Source organism: Leucoraja erinacea, chromosome 16 (genome assembly GCF_028641065.1).
Source record: "Leucoraja erinacea ecotype New England chromosome 16, Leri_hhj_1, whole genome shotgun sequence".
Taxonomy (NCBI): domain Eukaryota; kingdom Metazoa; phylum Chordata; class Chondrichthyes; order Rajiformes; family Rajidae; genus Leucoraja; species Leucoraja erinaceus.
Genome location: NC_073392.1, coordinates 41,328,150 through 41,347,411, shown reverse-complemented (window position 1 = coordinate 41,347,411; position 19,262 = coordinate 41,328,150). Strand labels below are relative to the sequence as shown.

Sequence of the window (19,262 nt, the reverse complement as noted above, 5' to 3'; positions counted from 1 at the left end):
GAAGAGTCCACCAGGGACTATACTGGAAGTTGGACAATTTTATACTGTATAATTCTTACATTTATCAAATGTCAATTAACCTACATGTTACATTAACCTGCACGATTTTGGAATGTGGGAGGAAACCGGAGCACCCGGAGAAAACCCACGCGATCACGGGTAGAATGTACAAACTCCATACAGACAGCACCCGTAGTCGGGATCGAACCCGGGTCTCCGGCACTGCATTTTGCTGCAAGGCAGCAACTCTACCGCTGCGCCACCGTGACTGTTCCTTCTTCCTTGTCCATTTTAGATGCATGAGACCTCTCCCTCCTCGACCTACCTCACTAAAGGACCATGACCCTGCAGGTCACGCTCTCAAGTTTAAATTCAAGCCATGTTTAAATGTAATGAGGAGGATTGCAGCTTATGCTCAACTGGTATGGGGAGGGGACGAGGGAGTGAGCTATCAGCAATAATAGTGTTAAATGGCTGGGCATAGTCACCCTTTCAGACAGAGAGCTCTACAGTACGTCACTCATCGGGTAAACAAAATATCGCTTCTTCTCTCCCAATCCTCCCAACATTTAATTTGACACCATGCCCCCTGACCTCACCCACTAGTATTGAAGTGGGGTTAGATTGTGCTAACACTGGCAAAAGAAGCAGGGAGAAACATACTGACTTCAAGGGCAATGTATAGTGGAGTGGTCAGTATATTGATGCTGATTGTATGACTCATCACCTTCCTCTCAGCTAACAATGAGCCATTCTGCATTTTCCTTCATCATCGTCCTCTTTGATTTCTGGTTTTCACATCTTACCCATCCATATCTCTATGTCTGGATTGGATAGACTATCTCTAGACTGGGTAGACTCGGCTTGTACTCGCTAGAATTTAGAAGATTGAGGGGGGATCTTATAGAAATTTAAAAAATTCTTAAGGGGTTTGGACAGGCTAGATGCAGGAAGATTGTTCCCGATGTTGGGGAAGTCGAGAACAAGGGGTCACAGTTTAAGGATAAGGGGGAAGTCTTTTAGGACCGAGATGAAAAAACATTTTTCCCACAAAGAGTGGTGAATCTGTGGAATTCTCTGCCGCAGAAGGTAGTTGAGGCCAATTCATTGGCTATATTTAAGAGGGAGTTAGATGTGGCCCAGGCCCTTGTGGTTAAATGGATCAGGGGGTATGGAGAGAAGGCAGGTACAGGATACTGAGTTGGATGATCACCTATGATCATATTGAATGGCTGAATGGCCTACTTCTGCACCTATTTTCTATGTTTCTATGTTTCCCTCTCCCCTAACTCCATCTGAAGATGGGTTTGGACCCAAAATGTAACCCATTCCTCCTCTCCAGAGTTGCTGCCTGTCCCGCTGAGTTATTACAGCATTTTGTGTCTATTATTGATGCTAGAAACGTTGCCACGGCAACGGGTTGCTCAATTGTGGACAGATTTACGCACCATCGTTAACTCAGCAAATATCACTAAAGAGGGCAGTGAACTTGAAACAAAATGGTCACCATGGTCAGCAATTGACCAAGTATGGGCCAGTAGAACATAGAATAGTACAGTACAGGTACAGGCCCTTCGGCCCATAATGATCACCAGATAGAATGACCAATGGTTGTAGATGGTCTCACTTATCAAACAACATTCATTTGTTCTATATATCTTGTTTCCTTTCCCCCTGACTCTCAGTCTGAAGAAAGGTCTCAACCCGAAAAGTCACCTATTCCTTTTCTCCAGAGATGCTGTCTGACCCCCAAGTTGCTCCAGCTTTATGCGTCTATCTGTAGTTGGAAGCAGAGATGGTCTTCGACACACTGGAAATCAACCTCTGCTGCATAGACTGTCGCACTCGTAAACATCTAAGATGTTTCATATCACATGATCTTGCCCACACCCTTTGTTTCAAACCACGTCCTAGCAATCCTACCCCATCTCGACATCCCGTTGCCCAGTCTTGCCTCTCCACTCATGTCCGCTTGTCCCTTTGACTCCTCTTTTGTTCATAGTGAACCCAACTCCAGATGCTGAGTATCCCATGTGATACCACCACACTTCCAAAAACATTCCTGGGCTAGTTTTAATGTTAGAAACTTCCCAACGGTATGAGTGAGTCAGATTAATTTGACAGGCCATGGGATGTGTGGTTAAACCTAGCTGATCATTTGACATTGGAGCTTCCAATGCACGTATCAATGTACATATTAATCAGGCACGTGTCATCAGGGTGGGCAAGGTAGGCATGGCCTACCCTGACTAAAATTATAAAATGGTAGTTATTAAATATAAATAGTAAAGGCATGGGAGATTTATGCCTACATAAGAGATCGCTCTCTTAGGTCGGCATAATTCTCCGTGCCTTTCATGTGCAGTACTTGCAACACGCGAAGGTCTGTGCTGCCCACGTGCCTCAGCGCTGCTTCCAGCCGTCAATGACAAGCGGGGCTGAAGGCAGCTGAAATTCTGCCTTTGCAGTACCATGCATGTGCAGCAGCCTACTGTGCATGCGCAGTGCAAGTTTGTTGGTGGGTTTTTCAAATATGGATTGTCATTATCCTAAGAGTATCTTAGGAAACAAAGAGAGAAGAATGGAGTCTGTGTACAAATTATGTGGTAGGTAAATCTCTTGGTGCTATATGTTTTTAAATACCGTATTTCCCGGGGTGTGGGAGAGCGCCTTTCACAGCATTTGGGGAGTCTGGCCCGGGGTAAAGTTGTGGGGAGGGTAGGAGCGTTGTGAAGGAGGGGGTCGGGGATCATGCCAGTCACCCACTTGTGACGCTCAGGGCACGGAGCCATCGCATTCGGGAAGCGAATTAGCTTGGGTGGTTGTGAGCGGCCGCCGGGACTGGACAGCCCCTTGTGCCGCCCCCCGCTCACCTCTGGCAGTGCTCTCCATCTGAAAACCTCTCTCCTGCCGCTCGCCGGTCTCGCTCATGTCAGCCGCTCCCCGCAAATCCTTAAATTCCGACAGCGCGATCAAGGGACCAATTGAGGTTACTCGGCTGTCGGAATTTAAGGATTTGTGGGAAGCGGCTGACATGAGCGAAGCCGGCGAGCGGCAGGTGAGAGATGTTCAGTGAGATGCTCTCACTGCCAGAGGTACGCGTTTCAGCAGAAAGTGCTGAGGTCCCAGCAGCCGCTCGCAGCCACCCGAGCTGCTTCCTTCCCCGGCCACAATGCCGTGGCTCCGTGCCTGGAGCACCACGGCAGCGGTGAGTGACTGGGTTACTGACATGAACCCCGACACCCTCCTTCTCAACGCTCCTGCCCTCCCCGCAACTTTAACCCCGGGCCAGACTCTCCACACGCTGCGAAAGGAACTTCCCCCAATTGGTCCCTTGAACCAGTATTGTCATTCAATAAGATCACAACTGATTCAACTTGTCCCGGTGTGCTCCCGTTTTTCCCTCCATCTCTCCTACCTGCCATCACCCTCCACCCCTCACCCATTCTGTAATTCAGAATGAAGGAGATTTGGAAGCCTTGGGCAAAATGAACAGTTACTTATTTTTATTTTTTATTTTTACGGAGAGAACAATCTGCGCATGCGCAGTTTAAAGATTTTTTTTTAAAAGCCGACTGACTGCCTACCTTGAGTAATTACTCACGGCACATGCCTGGTATTAATGTATGTTTCAATGTTCATTCCAATGTATGTATCAATGCACGTTTCCTGACGTACAATGCTGCAAGTTTCCACAAATAAATTTCACGATCCGCCTCTATGAATAAATTTCAAGATCCTCCTCCATGTCTACAAAGCCCTCAATGGGCTTGCCCCCACCTACATTAAAAGTCTTTGCACCCACCACTCCACCTCCAGGTCCCTCAGATCAGCCGACTTGGGGTTGCTGAATATCCCGTGGTCTAGGCATAAGCTTTGGGGCGATCGCGCATTTGCGGTTGCAGCTCCTAGACTGTGGAACAGCATCCCCCTTCCCATCAGAACTGCCCCCTCCATCGACTCCTTTAAGTCTAGACTAAAAACTTATCTGTACTCCCAAGCCTTTCCTGACGTCCTCCGAGCGAGGGCTATATGTATATATGCATGTAGTTTGTTTGTTTATGCTATTCTTATAACAAATGCAAAGCACTTTGGCCACCGAGAGTTGTTTTTTAAATGAGCTATATAAATAAATGTGACTTGACTTGACAAATGTTTGTAACAGATACCTGGCTTCCTTGAATCTCTCAACCCACTACACATTCCTGGTGAGAAGAAGATCTCCCTGTGCATCAACAATATTATTTTCATTCATAAGCAGCTTCTGAGAAAAAAACAAACATCTTTCAGGTGTTTGATCACATATAACCTAAGCTGAAAATTGTAAACCAAACTCAAGATCACACACAATTAGAAGTACAATAGTTACACATACATACATAGCAGAAGGAAGGGACTCTAGAGGCCTTCGGTGAACGCTGGTCGCTGCGGGGGGGATGGAGTGCATCGTAGATATAAGATGCCACTATTGTATTATAATGATAACCTGATGTAATGTGATGATTGAAAGTCTTTGTGCTTTCCGGTAGACTGTAAATTGCAAATACGGAACAAAGTCCTTGTTATCCACCAGGTGGCGCTTCGATAGCAGCCTTGCCTACAGTCTGTCAGTCCTTTTATTTGTTTTTTTGTTAGTTATAGTGTGTGTGAATGTTCTCTGGTTTGTTTTATGGTGGGGGTAGGTGGGGGGGAAACTTTTTTCAATCTCACCTTGTCGGAATGCAATTGTTTTCCGGATCATATCTCCTGTCGCTCATGGAGCTGGAGGCCTTGCTCGGGACTGACTTTGAGCCCCACCGCGGGGTGTAGACTTACCATCGGAGCCCATTTCTAGCCTGGGATCCAACCGCGCGGCCTGCGGACTTTAACATCAAGGAGTCGCAGTCTCGGGTAAGAACCTGGCGTCGGGAAGCTCCAAAAGCCGCACGGCGTTCGACTAGCCCCGACCCGGGGTAGATTGCCCGGTGCGGGGGAACTGAGATCCCCCCCCGATGCAGGAGCTTGATCGACCCGACGAGGAGGCCTGTCACCGGCTACGGGAGTAGGATCGTCCCATCAACGGAAGGTTCGAGGCCTCCGATCGCTAGAAGCTCAGCAGGACAGACAGCATCTCTGGAGAGGACTGGGTGACGTTTTGGGTTAAGACCTTTCTTCAGATCAGGGTAGAGGGAGAGGGAGATGGAGATAAGGAAGTGTAAGGTGTGAAAATGACACATTAAAGGAGATGAGATCAAGTAAAATGTAGAGTAGATCATTGTTAGCTAGGGGGAAATGACATTGAACCATAGAGAGAAAATGTAGTCAGGGGGACAGTCAGACTGGACGGAGAACTAGGAAAGGGCAGTGAAAGCAAGGGCTACTTGAAATCAATATTCATACCGTTGGGGTGTAAGCTGCCCAAGCAAAATATGAGGCATCAGCATTTTCTGTGTATCTCGGGTGGTGGTGAAGTTCAATGCAATATCCAGACCATATTCAGTTCAGTTTTTGCTTATGTGATTGGACCAGGTTTAGAAGAGATGAACCCGATATTTTGATATTGCATGCATTTTATTTTACAGTACAATTTCTAGTACTTGAACATGTAATGAACATTTTTCCAACAATACGGCTTCTGAATTACTTTGATAATCCTGATGATATACAAATCTCGATTCAATGAACTGAACCACAAAAAGCCCTCAGACAATAGCTAAAATGTTATTACAGAGCACAAAGATAAAAGTCTTTGGTTAAAGTTGGGCAAAGGAAAAAGGTTATTTCAAGTGACAGCGTAAACAAGACAATGGCATGATTCCCCTGTATATGTACGGCACACAACTTCTTTACGACATTGTTTCTCAGTCTCCAAACTGACTTGACTGAAGCAGCTCCATTCATTCACATAAACACAGCAGCAAAAACCTCAAGCATTCTGCTTTATAACAAGAATATAAAAGACATGAATGGTGACAATAATTAATGCTGTTCCCATTGATTCACAATGATCCTTTTTGCTCCAATTCTCTTTGATCTCACCAGTTATAGGAGTAGAATTAGGCCATCCGGCAATGGTAAACATCTGGGATTCCCCACCCCAAATGACTGGAGGTTCAGTCACGTAGTCCCTCAAAGCACAATGATGAATTTCTGCTTGTTGATAGGGGGGGGGGGGGGGTAAGGGGGATAATTTTGGGATGTCACCACGGTGAATAATCAACTGTGATCTTAAATAATAAAGGAACAGCCTCGAAGGGCAGGATGGCCTGTTGCAGTTCGAATTTCTAATGTTCCTATATTCTCAAGTGGGGTGGGGGGGTGTTAAGATGGCCAGTGATATGTTTAAGGCCCAGATAGACAAATTCTTGATTAGAGCGGGTGTCAAGGGCTATGGGGAGAAGGCAGGAAAATGGGATTACTATGCAGAGATCGGCCATGATTGAATGGCAGAGTAGACTCAATGGGCCGGATGGCCAAATTCTCTTCATCACAGTCCTTAAAATAGGAACACTCCTTGTTCCTGAAATAGAGCATGCAGCTTGCCAAGTCAGAGAGTCCAAGAGAGGTACAGCAAACTCACTTAAGAATGTAAATTTTCCACAAAATCTCCTAAATTCCAGAAAATACCGTCCCAGTCGGCTTCTCTCTTCTTATTACTCAAACCCACCATCCTAGTGAATCTTTGCTGCCATGACCTTTTAATTTCACCCTACTCCACGGGTTGAAGAAACTAGACTAAAAACTTGGCACTATTCATCCCACTGCGCTGGGCGATGCAACAGATACTATATGAACCACAGTAAGTTTTTTACCTTCATAATATTCAGCCAATAGCACTATGCCTATATGTGCCTTGGCAGAGTCATAGAGAGAGATATTAAAAAGGCCCTTTGGACCATTGAGTCCACGCCGACCTTCAATGCTCATTTACACTAATTGCAATATTTATTCGCCCGAGATTCTTATCAAACCCCCCCCTCCCAATTCTACAACTCACCTACTCACGAGGACAACTTATAGAGCGGCCATTTAGCTTACCAACCAACATGTCATTGGGACGTGGGAGGAAACCAGAGCACAGGGAGGTATCCCATGCAGTCACAGGGAGGACCTGCAGACTCCACACAGGCAGCACTCAAGGTCAGGGTTGAAAGCGGGTTTCTGGCATTGCGAGGCCAGTGGGTCACTTCTGCACAACCCCAGGACACTTTGGCCCAGATGTTTGGAATCATTTTGCCTGGGTGGACAATCAGCCGTTACTACCCACGACCCAGTGATGGGATAAGCAGAGAAGCTCACAGATAAATCCCAATCCTTGATTAAAACACGGTGTTAGCCTGAAGATTGGGGAGATATTGGGGGGAGGGGAGAAAAGGACATTTTCATGGATTCAGCTTCTCTTCCACTGTGTTTCGTATAAAAACAGAACTGCCCAAATGGTGTTGACATCAGGGGAAGAAATGGTTTACAGAGACAACTCCAGGCCCACAGCTTGTACCAGCTTTCAGCTTCCCGATGACTAACTCAAATAAGGAACAGCAAAAACTGGACAGAATCATTTTCCCTTTTAGAAAACGGATGCATAAGTGGTTCGAGGGGAGACACACGTGGAAATGGATAACCTTTCATTAATGGCAAGCGGTGACAGTGGTAGCCTTCACAGAAGGGGAACTTAGGCAGATATCAAAAGACCTATTTTACCAATGCAAGAGAAAGTAAAGCATCTTTTATTTTATTCAATATAATATAAAGCTATGCTGCTTCCAGATTAACCAAAAAAAATTGAAAATACAAGATAATCAAACGTAAGATTTGCACTTAAAAATGACTTCACATCTTCTTAATAAAGGACTTAAAAATGAGGAAGTGGTGAGGTCTGGGAAATAAACTCTTTTAAACATAAGTAACTTCAGTTAACACATGAAAGGTTTACAACGTAATCCATCTCCAGCATTAAACTCGTACAAAATAGTGACAGAGTTCAGTAACTCAGTAAATGCACTGGTCATTAGTGTGGCTTCTCCGGAGGTCCGTAGGAGGGGTTGTAAGGTGGCTGTGCGGATGGGTTGTACGGAGCGGATGGGTGGTACGGAGCTTGCGCGGCGGGGTTGTACGGAGGTTGCGCTGCTGGGTTGTACGCTGGCTGTGCTGCGGGGTTGTACGCTGGCTGCACGCCTGGGTTGTACACTGGCTGGGCGACGGGATAAGGTGCGCCTGCACCGGCTGAAATTAAAGCAGAGGGGAACGTTAAAGCACAACCTAATCTGGCTTTGTCAAGCACAGTATTAACAAGACTATCCTTAAAACCAGCCCACTCTGCCTAAACAGTCTGTCATAGAGTCATGTAGGATGGAAACAGGCCCCACTTGCCCATGATGACTAACATGCCCCATCTACACTCGTCCCACCTATCCGCATTTGGCCCATTTCAATAGACAATAGACAATAGGTGCAGGAGTAGGCTATTTAGTCCTTCGAGCCAACACTGCCATTCAATGTGATCATGGCTGATCATCCACAATCAGTACCCTGTTCCTGCCTTCTCCCCATATCCCCTGACTCCGCAATTTTTAAGAGCCCTATCTAGCCCTCTCTTGAAAGCAAATTTCCCTCAAAGCATTTCCTATCCACATCTGTGTTGATACATTCCAGTTTGAGGACATCCTAAAGAGAAACATTTCAGAACTATCCCACGATATCTGACTGGAAGCAGAAGTGGGACACCAGATGTGGGATGGACAGTTGGTGGAGTGGACGTGCCCAGCTAGAAGCATCTCAGCTCTGGGATATGCTACAGAGACCGGGCCCATTGTGTGGGGCAACTCGTGAACCAAGTGCCAGGAAGGAGGAGGGCATGGGGCAGGAAGCGTTTGACAGCACTGGGCCTCCACTCGCTGGAGTTTAGAAGGTTGAAGGGGGATCTCATTGAAACTTACAGAATAATGAAAGGCATCGATAGAGTGGATGTGGAGAGGATGTTTCCACTGGTGGGAGAGTCTAGGACCAGAGGGCACAGCCTCAGAATTAAAGGGCACTCTTTTATAAATGAAGTGAGGAGGAACTTCTGTAGTCAGAGGGTGGGAATCTGTGGAACTCATTGCCACAGAGGGCTGTGGAGGCCAAGTCAGTGGATATTTTTAAGGCAGATATAGACAAATTCTTGGTTAGAACGGGTGTCAAGGGTTATGGGGAGAAGGCAGGAAAATGGGATTAGGTGGCAGAGATCAGCCATGATTGAATGGTGGAGTGAATTCGATGGGCCGAATGGCCTAATCATTCTCCTATAACTTGGGAACCTGAAGGTCAGACAGCTGTCCAGGCTGTCGGTCAGTGGTAAATCCCTGTGGCACTCCTTTCCAGCTGATGAAGATGTTAGTGGGGATAGTCATCGTCTGCCTGCCTCTCCTATCTTTTCCACTCACGTCTTGCCCTGTTTTGGCCATGCGTGTAGACCTAAGAATACGGACCTTCAGCAATGTGCCTCCATGCAAGGCCACATTATATTGACAATCACAACTGTTTACACTAAGGAAGATCATATTGTAATAACTGGGACTAAGGCCGCCTGAAGCATCCAGTGTGCCAAATTTTGTTTGTCAAAATAAAAATAGTCAAATTTGTTTTGTGCCTGTTTGCTTTTTGGGAATATTGCATTCTAAATGTGTTCACCAACCTGACAAAAATCCTTCCCTCAAAGACATTCCACCACAGTTAAATTATACGACTGCCCCACCACTTCTTCCCTGGCTCCCTACCATCAGCGGCCTGCTCATATAAAATGTTCTTCAGAAGTGTAGTGAAGCTCTAATCCAATGCTTTAATCAGATGCCTGCATTTCCTATCTCATTGAGTCATACACAGTGGAAACAGGCCCTTTGGCCCAACTTGCCCACACCAGCCATCGTGTCCCAGCTACACTGGTCCCACCTGCCTGCGTTTGGCCCATATCTCTCCAAACCCGTCCTATCCATGTACCTGTCTAACTGTTGCTTAAACTAGATAACATTATTTGAGGCTGATTTTTATCTGTATTTGTCTTTAAAGGTCATAAGATCATAAGTGATAGGGGGAAATTAGGCCATTCGGCCCATCAAGTCTACTCCGCCATTCAATCATAGCTGATCCATCTTTCCCTCCTAACCCCATTCTACTGCCTTCTCCCCATGACCCCTGACACCAGTACTAATCAAGAATCTATCTGTCTCTGCCTTAAAAATATCAATTGATGGCCTCCACAGCCTTCTGTGGCAAAGAATTCATCTCCCTCCGGCTAAAGAAATTCCTCCTCATCTCCTTCCTAAAGGAACGTCCTTTAATTCTGAGGCTATGACCTCTGGTCCTAGACTCTCCCACTAGTGGAAACATCCTCTCCACATCCACTCTATCCAAGCGTATCACTATTCGGTAATTTTCAATGAGGACCCCCCCCCCCATTCTTCTAAACTCCAGCGAGTACAGGTACTAGTGCGATACACCAAGTTTACTTACTTGCCACAGTGTCTTGATACGAAGGGGGTTGCCCGGAGTACGGGGTTGGATATGGCGGTGGATAGGCAGCACCTGCGGGGTAGGGAACGCCTGCAGCGGGTCCCGGCTGCACTGGCATAGCGCTGTACCCCTGGTACGGGACGAATCCTTGTGCCGGTACCGGTTGATGCTGCGGGTATGCCTGCTGCACCACTGTGGTCGTGGTGGAACTTGTAACAACAGCTGAAGGGGGAAAAGCAGCAGTTACCTCACTAACAGTAACAGTTTTTTATTCATCACATTTGTTAGAAGGTAAACATCAAGGATGGTGAAGAAAGCTAACTTGAATGTAAAAAAATCCATTCCCGACACAGTGGGATAAGGACATTGGCTGCTACTGTATTTAGTTTAGTTTAGAGACACAGCGCTGAAATGGGCCCTTCGGCCCACCGAGTCGGCAACGGCCAGCGATCTCTGCACATTAACACAAGCCTACACACACCAATGACTTACAAACCTGTACATCATTGGAGTGTGGGAGGAAACTGAAGTTCTTCGAGAAAATCCACGTAGGTCACGGGGAGAACGTACAAACTCCGTACAGACCACACCCATAGTCGGCATTGAACCCGGGTCTCCGACGCTGTAAGCGCTGTAAGGCGGCAACTCTTCCGCTGTTCCACCGCGCCACCCCAACTTTAACAAACTGACTAATGTTATAATATCTAATGTTAAGCCTTCTGCAAGTGAGACAGCATTGCTTCCATCATCCGTGATAGTCTGAATAGAAAGAATATGCGTATTTGTCTAGCTCCCTGGGTATTCCTCTCAGCAGATTTCAGAGGTCAGACTGGGGATGGGCATTTTGCCACTAGTGGGTTTGGGATAGTGTTAAGTGCCACGCTGGTGCAGAGGTACAGTTGCTGTCTTGCAGCGAATGCAGCGCCGGAGACCCGGGTTCAATCCTTACTACGGGCGCTGTCTGTACGGAGTTTGTACGTTCTCCCCGTGACCTGCGTGGGTTTTCTCCGAGATCTTCGGTTTCCTCCCACACTCCAAAGGCGTACAGGTTTGTAGGTTAATTGGCTTGGTAAATGTAAAAATTGGCCCTAGTGGGTGTAGGATAGTGTTAACGTGCGGGGATCGCTGGTCGGCGCGGACTCGGTGGACCGAAGGGCCTGTTTCTGCGCTTTATCTCTAAACTAAACTAAACCCGCATCAGGGGCCAAGGCTTGGCACCAGATGTGTTCACGTATTGGCTGAAAATGAAACCAAGTGCTGCTGTTTGGGTCCAAATACAGTGAGTACGAGGTAGTAGCTGATGAAGGCTTTAATAATGAGAGAGGGAACAATGCGGGGCGAGTGTAATTACTGCAGCAAGCAGATACATTCTCCTCACTCAGTCTGGTCACACATTCACAAGAGCCATAGGGTCATATAGAAACATAGAAAATAGGTGCAGGAGGAGGCCATTCGGCCCTTCGAGCCAGCATCGCCATTTATTGTGATCATGGCTGATCGTCCCCAATCAATAACCCGTGCCTGTTATACAGCACGGAAACAGGCCCTTCGGCCCAACTTGCCAATGCCAACCATGATGCCCCACTAATGTTAGTCCCCCCCTGGCCTACGTTTGACCATATTGCTCGAAAACTTTCCTATCCATCTTGTCAATTTGGCTCTCATGCATGCTGCAACGCATGCAGCTCGCTGCTGGGACCGCAGCTATTCACAATATACATTAATGATTTAGATGAAAGAATTAAAAGTAACACTAGCAAATTTGCAGATGGCGCAAAGTTGGGTGGCAGTGTGAACAGTAAAGAGGATGCTATGAGGATGCAGAGTTACTTGGACAGGTTGGGTGAGTGGGCAGATGCATGGCAGATGCAGTATAATGTGGATAAATCTGAGGTTACCCCTTTGGAGGCAAGAACGGGAAAGCTGATTATTATCTGAATTGTGTCAGGTTCGGAAAAGGTGAAGTGCAACGAGACCTGGTGTCTTAGTAATAATAATAATAATAAATTTTATTTATGGGCGCCTTTCAAGAGTCTCAAGGACACCTAGTACATCAGTCACTGAGAGTAAGCATGCAGGTAAAATAGGCAGTGAAGAAAGCTAATGGCATGTTGGCCTTCATAACGAGAGGAGCTGAGTATAGGAGCAAAAAGGCCTTTCTGCTGTTGCACAGGGCACTGGTGAGACCAGACCTGGAGTATTGTGTGCAGTTTTGGTCTCCTAATTTGAGAAAGGACATTCTTGCTATTGAGGGAATGCAGCGTAGGTTTACAAGGTTAATTTCCGGGATGGCGGGACTGTCATATGATGAAACAATGGAGCGACTGGGCTTGTATTCACTGGAATTTAAAAGGTTGTGAGGGGATCTCATAGAAACATTATATTTTTAAGCCGTTTGGACATGCTAGATGCAGGTCGGATGTTGGGGCAGTCTGAAACCAGGGGCCACAGTTTAAGAATAAGGGGTAGGCCATTTAGAACTGAGATGAGGAAAAACATTTTCACACAGAGAGTGGTGAATTTGTGGAATTCTCTGCCTCAGAATGTATCAATTCACTGGATACATTCAAAAGAGAGTTATGTAGATAGAGTTCTTAGGGCTAGTGGAATCAAGGGGTATGGAGAGAAGGCAGGAACAAGGTACTGATTGGGGATGATCAACCATGATCACATTGAATGGCAGTGCTGACTCGAAGGGCCGAATGGCCTACTCCTGCATCTATTGTCTATGTATCTATGAAACATTCAATAAGATTCTACCTGTCCAAAGATAGACACAAAAAGCTGGGGTAGCTCAGCAGGGCAGACAACATCTCGGGAGAATTCCTTTTCTCCAGAGATGCTGTCTGTCTCGCTGAGTTACTCCAGCTTTTTGTGTGTATCTTCGGTTTACACATCCATGTACCAGTCCAAATGTCTTTTAAGTTTTGCTATAGTAACTGCCTCAAATACTTCCTCTTGCAATTCATACACCCACCATCCTGTTAAGTTGCCCCCCAGAGGAAGGACATTATTGCCATAGAGGGAGTGCAGAGACGGTTCACCAGACTGATTCCTGGGATGTCAGGACTGTCTTATGAAGAAAGACTGGATAGACTTGGTTTATACTCTCTAGAATTTAGAAGATTGAGAGGGGATCTTATAGAAACTTACAAAATTCTTAAGGGGTTGGACAGGCTAGATGCAGGAAGATTGTTCCCGATGTTAGGGAAGTCCAGGACAAGGGGTCACAGCTTAAGGATAAAGGGGAAATCCTTTAAAAACCGAGATGAGAAGAACTTTTTTTTCACACAGAGAGTGGTGAATCTCTGGAACTCTCTGCCACAGAGGGTAGTTGAGGCCAGTTCATTGGCTATATTTAAGAGGGAGTTAGATGTGGCCCTTGTGGCTAAGGGGATCAGGGGGTATGGAGAGAAGGCAGGTACGGGATACTGAGTTGGATGATCAGCCATGATCATATTGAATGGTGGTGCAGGCTCGAAGGGCCGAATGGCCTACTCCTGCACCTAATTTCTATGTTTCTATGTTCCTATTAAATCGTTCCCCATTCTCATTTAAAACCTCAATCAGCCTCAAAATCACAGCAAAAGACTAAAGTGAGATTTTTTTTGTTTGATTGATTGGAAGATCCAGCGTGGAAACAGGCCCTTTGGCCCAGCGAGTCCACACTGACCATCGATTACCATTCACACTAGTTCTATGTTATCCCACCTTCGCATCCAGTCCCTACACACGAGGGACAATCTGACACAGTGCGGCAGCAGCTTTACCACCTGGACCACTGGTCATAGAGAATATTTTGAAGATAAATAAAGCCATTCGGCCCTCATGCATGCTGTAACATTCAATAAGATTCTACATTTCTGTAACAATATTGTATGTCTTCTCATTTCTTTAATAACCATAAACCCAGCATTGTGTGCGTGGACGGGGACATTAGGATTGGATTGGATTCAATTTATTGTCATTGCACTTTTCAGTGCAACAAAATGGTTTATCCTGCAGTCATAACACAGAATAAATAACAAAACAAACACTCAACACAGTTTAATGTCCCAAAGTCATTGTCTCTTCCCTCCTTGCTCTCCCTCTGCGCTGAGGCAATCCAAGCCTCCGATGCTGTGCCGGTTCAAACTCCGCATCCCGGGACGGTCGAAGCTGCCGAAGCTGCCACCCTCCAGTCCAGCGGACGCAGCTGTTGTTGCGGGAGCTCCGGAAAACTCGAGCTCCCGATCATGTCGTCCACTGGCCCCGCGGCCGAGCCTCCGAGGCTCCAAAGTCGGGTCGGAAGTTGGGTCGCCCCCGAAGTCGGCCAGCCTCGTGTTGGTAAGTCCTGGCTCTGACTCCGCAGCCTCGAGGTCGGTCCCAGTTGGAGGCCGCCAGCTCCGCGATAGGCCTCAGCGCAGACGGACACGGAGACGGGGGATACGGCAGGAAAGGTCGCATCCCCCCCGAAGGAAGAGTCAAAAAACATGTTACACCCACCCCCCCACACATACACAACTAAATAAACCGAAATAAACTGCAACAACGGGACACGAGAAAACAAAAAACAGAAAAGACAAACGGACTGCAGGCGAGCCGAGCCGCAGCTGCAAGGCAGCGCCGCCACTTCCGGGATAATACCACCCGCGACAATACCACCAAAAGCCAGGCCAAACAGGACTATTACTTATAACAAACAATTTTTATGCTGGATTTCAGCTCAAGCAAGAAAGATCTTCGCTCCATTCAGGTTAAAGTTATCCTCTCAATTTACTTTAATTATTTAGCAATCTAATGCAAGGTTCATTTTCTAAATTTCTGTTTTTGCAACGTGTTAAATATCACAGTAACAGCAATAACCTTCCTAGCACAAAAGGCAGAGCAGCTGAAGTAACTCAACGCGTCAGGTAGCAGTCTACGTGAAGGGTCTCGACTTAAAACTTCAACCCTTCACTTTGCCCCACGGGGCGGCACGGTGGCGGAGTGGTAGAGTTGCTGCCTTACGGCGCCAGAGACCAGGGTTCGATCCTGACCACGGGTGCTGTCCGTACAGAGTTTGTACGTTAAACCCTGTGACCACGTGGGTTTTCTCCGGGTGCTCAGCTTTCCTCCCACACCCCAAATATGTACAGGTTTGTAGGTTAATTGTTTTAGTTTTAGCTTTAGAGACACAGCATGGAAACAGGCCCTTCGGCCCACCGGGTCCATGCCGACCAGCGACCCCCGCACATTAACACTATCCTACACCCACTAGGGACAATTTATGCATTTATCAAGCCAATTGACCTGTAAACCTGTACGTCTTTGGAATGTGGGAGGAAGCTGACGATCCCGGAGAAAACCCACGCAGGTCACGAGGAGAACGTACAAACTCCGTACAGACAGCACCCGTAATCAGGATCAAACCCAGGTCTCCGGTAAAATTGTCTTTGGTAAAATTGCTAATTGTTTCTAGTGTGCATAGGATAGCGTTAGTGTTCGGGGATCACCGGTTGGCACGGACTCGGTGGGCCGAAGGGCCTGTTTCCACACTGTATCTCTAAACTAAGAAGCTGCCCGACCTGCTGAATTCCTTTAGTTCCTCTCCGTTTTTTTGCCACGGTTTTCAGCCTCTGCACTTTCTGGTGTCTGCAACCTTCCCAGTACTGTGTTTGCTTAACAATCTGATAAGACCATGATAACAGCATGACAGGAGATTATTTGGTTACATAATAAAGTATATTCAAAACAAACTCGGCACACCTCCTTCCATTACCACTGGAATAGACATTTTTAACCTTGGAGTACTATGTGCAGCTTTCATCTCTTTAAACATAGATCAGTGCAGAACAAGAATGGGCCCTTTGGCCTAAAATGTCTGCTGAACCTGATGTCAAGGCCAACTCTTATCTGCCTGCACATAATTCATATCCCTCATCCCTGGCATATCCACGACAGTGCCAATCCAAAGGTCTCTTAAATGCAACTATTATATCTGCCTCCACCACCATCCCCCAATAGCGTGTCCCAAGCACTTACTTCCTCTGGGTTAAAATAAAACTTACCCCACAATTCTCCTTTAAACTTTACCCCTCTCGTCTTGAAGCTTTACCCTCTTATATTTGATATTTCCATCCTGGGGAAAGAGGTTCTGACTATATATCTACGCCTATCCATCCCTCTCATAATTTGATTTAATTATTTAATATCCTTAGCGAAGAAAGAATAAACTTGCCACAGATGGAGTGTAATGAAAGCCCATGAGGCAGGTTCCTGTCGCGGTGAGGAGAGTGTAGGAAGGAACTGCAGATGCTGGTTCAAACCCAAAAAGCTGGAGTAATTCAGCAGGTCAGGCAACATCTCTGGAGATAAGGAATGGGTGACGTTTCGGGTCGAGACCCTTCTTCAGACAGATGTCAAAGGAGTGTCAGGTGTGAAAACAGGGCAAATGGAATTGAGATCAAGGAAAATGGATCATTGTTCGTTGGGAAAAAACTAACCTCAGAGCAGACAGAGATTAAATGTATTCGGAGACAGTAAGAGTGGTCGGAGAACTGGGAAGGGGAAGAGGATGGAGAGAGAGGGAAAACAAGTGTTACTTGAAGTTAGAGAGGTCAATGTTCATACCACTGGCCCAAGCAAAATATGAGTTGCTGCTCCTCCAAATGACAGAAAGGTCAGTGAGGGAACGGAAGGGGGAGTTAAAGTGTTTAGCAACCGGGAGATCAGGTATGTTTAGGCGGACTGAGCGGAGGTGTTCAGCGAAACGATTGCCGAGCCCGCGCATTAGCGTATCGTAGAATGAGAGGGGGGTCTAATTGAAACATGCACAATTCTGACCTTTCGTCCCATTGAGTCTAATTCTCCATTCAATCATGGCTGATTTATCTTCCCCTCCCAAACCCAATTTCCTGCCCTCTCCTCATAACCCCTGACATCCTTACTGATCAAGAATCTGTCAATCTCCACCATAAAAATACCCACTGACTTGGCCTCCACAGCCGTCTGTGGCAATTAATTCCTCAGATTCACCCCCCACTGACTAAAGAAACTCCTCCTCAAATTCCTCCTTGGATACAAAGGTTTCATCTGACTGTGGTCTCTACAAAGAAGGGTTTCAGTCTCAGGATGTGAGGTTAGACATTTAGGATAAGTCGAGGTGGAATGGCCTCGTTGCTACAGACGAAATGTACAAATCTCTACAAAAGAGAACAGAGGAGGTTGAGTTGCTGAATATAGTGTCGTGGAGACAGAGCATGGAAACAGGCCCTTGGACCCACTGTGTCCACACTGTCTTTCAGCTGATCCCACACTAATCCACTTGGATTCTTTCATCTCAAATTCCTATCAACTCCCGCCTATTCGAACACTCACCGACACACTAGGGCAATTGACATGGCCAATTAACCTACCAACCTGCATGTCTTTGGGATGTAGGAGGAAACAGGAATTCTCGGAGAGAGCATGCAAACACCACACCGTCAGCGAATGGGGGTGGGGATGGTCATGATTGAATCTGGGCCTTTGGAGGTATGAAGCAGCAGCTGTACCTGCCGTGCCATCCTCCTTATTGATATATTACGAGGACAGATATATTTCCAGATGCCAAAGGCATCAAAGGTTTGAAGAGAAGGAGGGGGGACATGGTATTGCGATGAATGTTGTGCCATGAACATATTGAACGTCAGAGCAAAGGGCTATTTTTGCTCGGATTCTTTGAGATTCATGTTAAACATACATGGATCTTTTAATCCCCGTCTTAAATTAATAGTGGTCATTTTCAGGATTGGGTATCTTTAGAGATAGTTACATCTCCGCGGATGTCTGCAAAGGGCGCGCAGCATCGTCAAGGACTGCTCTCACCGCAGCCATAGTCTGTTTACCATCCGGGAGGCGCTACAGGTCTCTCCGTTGCCGGACCAGCAGGTCCAGGAACAGCTTCTTCCCTGCGGCTGTTACATTACTTAACTCTGTACCTCGGTGATTGCCAGTCACCCACCCCCCAGAAAAGAAATTGCACTACGACGACTGTATGTATGTACATATATATATTTATTGCTCATATTCTATGTTCGCTCTTCTAGGGAACACAATCCTGGCTCACGTTTTGTCCCATTCCATTGGCATTCCATTTTGGGTCTCTTCCACAGCTTGACAATTTTTCTATTGCCAAGACAGACCCAAAATGCTGGAGTAACTCAGCGAGCAAGGCAGCATCTCTAGGGAGAAGGAATGGGTGACGTTTCGGGTCGAGACCCTTCTTCAGACAGATGTCAGGGAAGTGGGCGGTACAAAGGTCTTTAATTGTCATGTGTACCAATTAAGGTACAGTGATATTCGATTTATCATACAGCCACACTAAAAAACATAGATAAGGAAGTGTTTCTATTATAGATAAGGACATTTTTTTTTCTAATTGCTTTGGAACTGGGGCCAAGAGCAGATCAGCCATTATCTTTTTGAACAGTGGAGCAAGCAGGAGCGGGCTCTTGCATTCTCCGCCTCCTACATCCTACACGAAAGGGCAGGTGTTCACGACAAACCTCATTGCTCCGAATTTGGAAATGTGGCTCAAATAATCAACTTAGGCCCCATCCCACAACTCTTATGTTGGTAGCAATACACGACTAGAACATTTTACTTGCTAACTTCAACAGTGTTCTCATATTTCGCTTGGGCAGCTTACAACCCAGCGGTATGAATATTGATTTCTCTACCTTCAACCCTTGCTTTCCCTCTCTCCCCGCCCCTCCATTTATCACCGACTACCGTCACTGTCACTAATTACCGTCCATAGGGCCCACAGCTGAAGCCTCCGAAGCCGTGTGTGT

At 46.5% G+C, this 19,262-nt stretch overlaps 1 protein-coding gene across 3 annotated transcripts in view; it reads right to left on the bottom strand.

Annotated features, from left to right (window-relative positions):
* Positions 1-5,531: 5,531 nt before the first annotated feature.
* The window catches only part of shisa10.1 (shisa family member 10, tandem duplicate 1), a 150,243-nt gene continuing 136,512 nt past the window's right edge, over positions 5,532-19,262 (bottom strand). For all 3 annotated transcript variants that reach the window (XM_055648242.1, XM_055648241.1, XM_055648243.1), the window contains 2 exons: positions 10,468-10,689; positions 5,532-8,202 (listed from right to left, as the gene is read on the bottom strand). In XM_055648242.1, the coding sequence (XP_055504217.1) occupies positions 7,988-8,202; positions 10,468-10,689 (437 nt within the window). In that variant the 3' untranslated portion in view covers positions 5,532-7,987. The remainder of the gene's footprint in view (positions 8,203-10,467; positions 10,690-19,262) is intronic.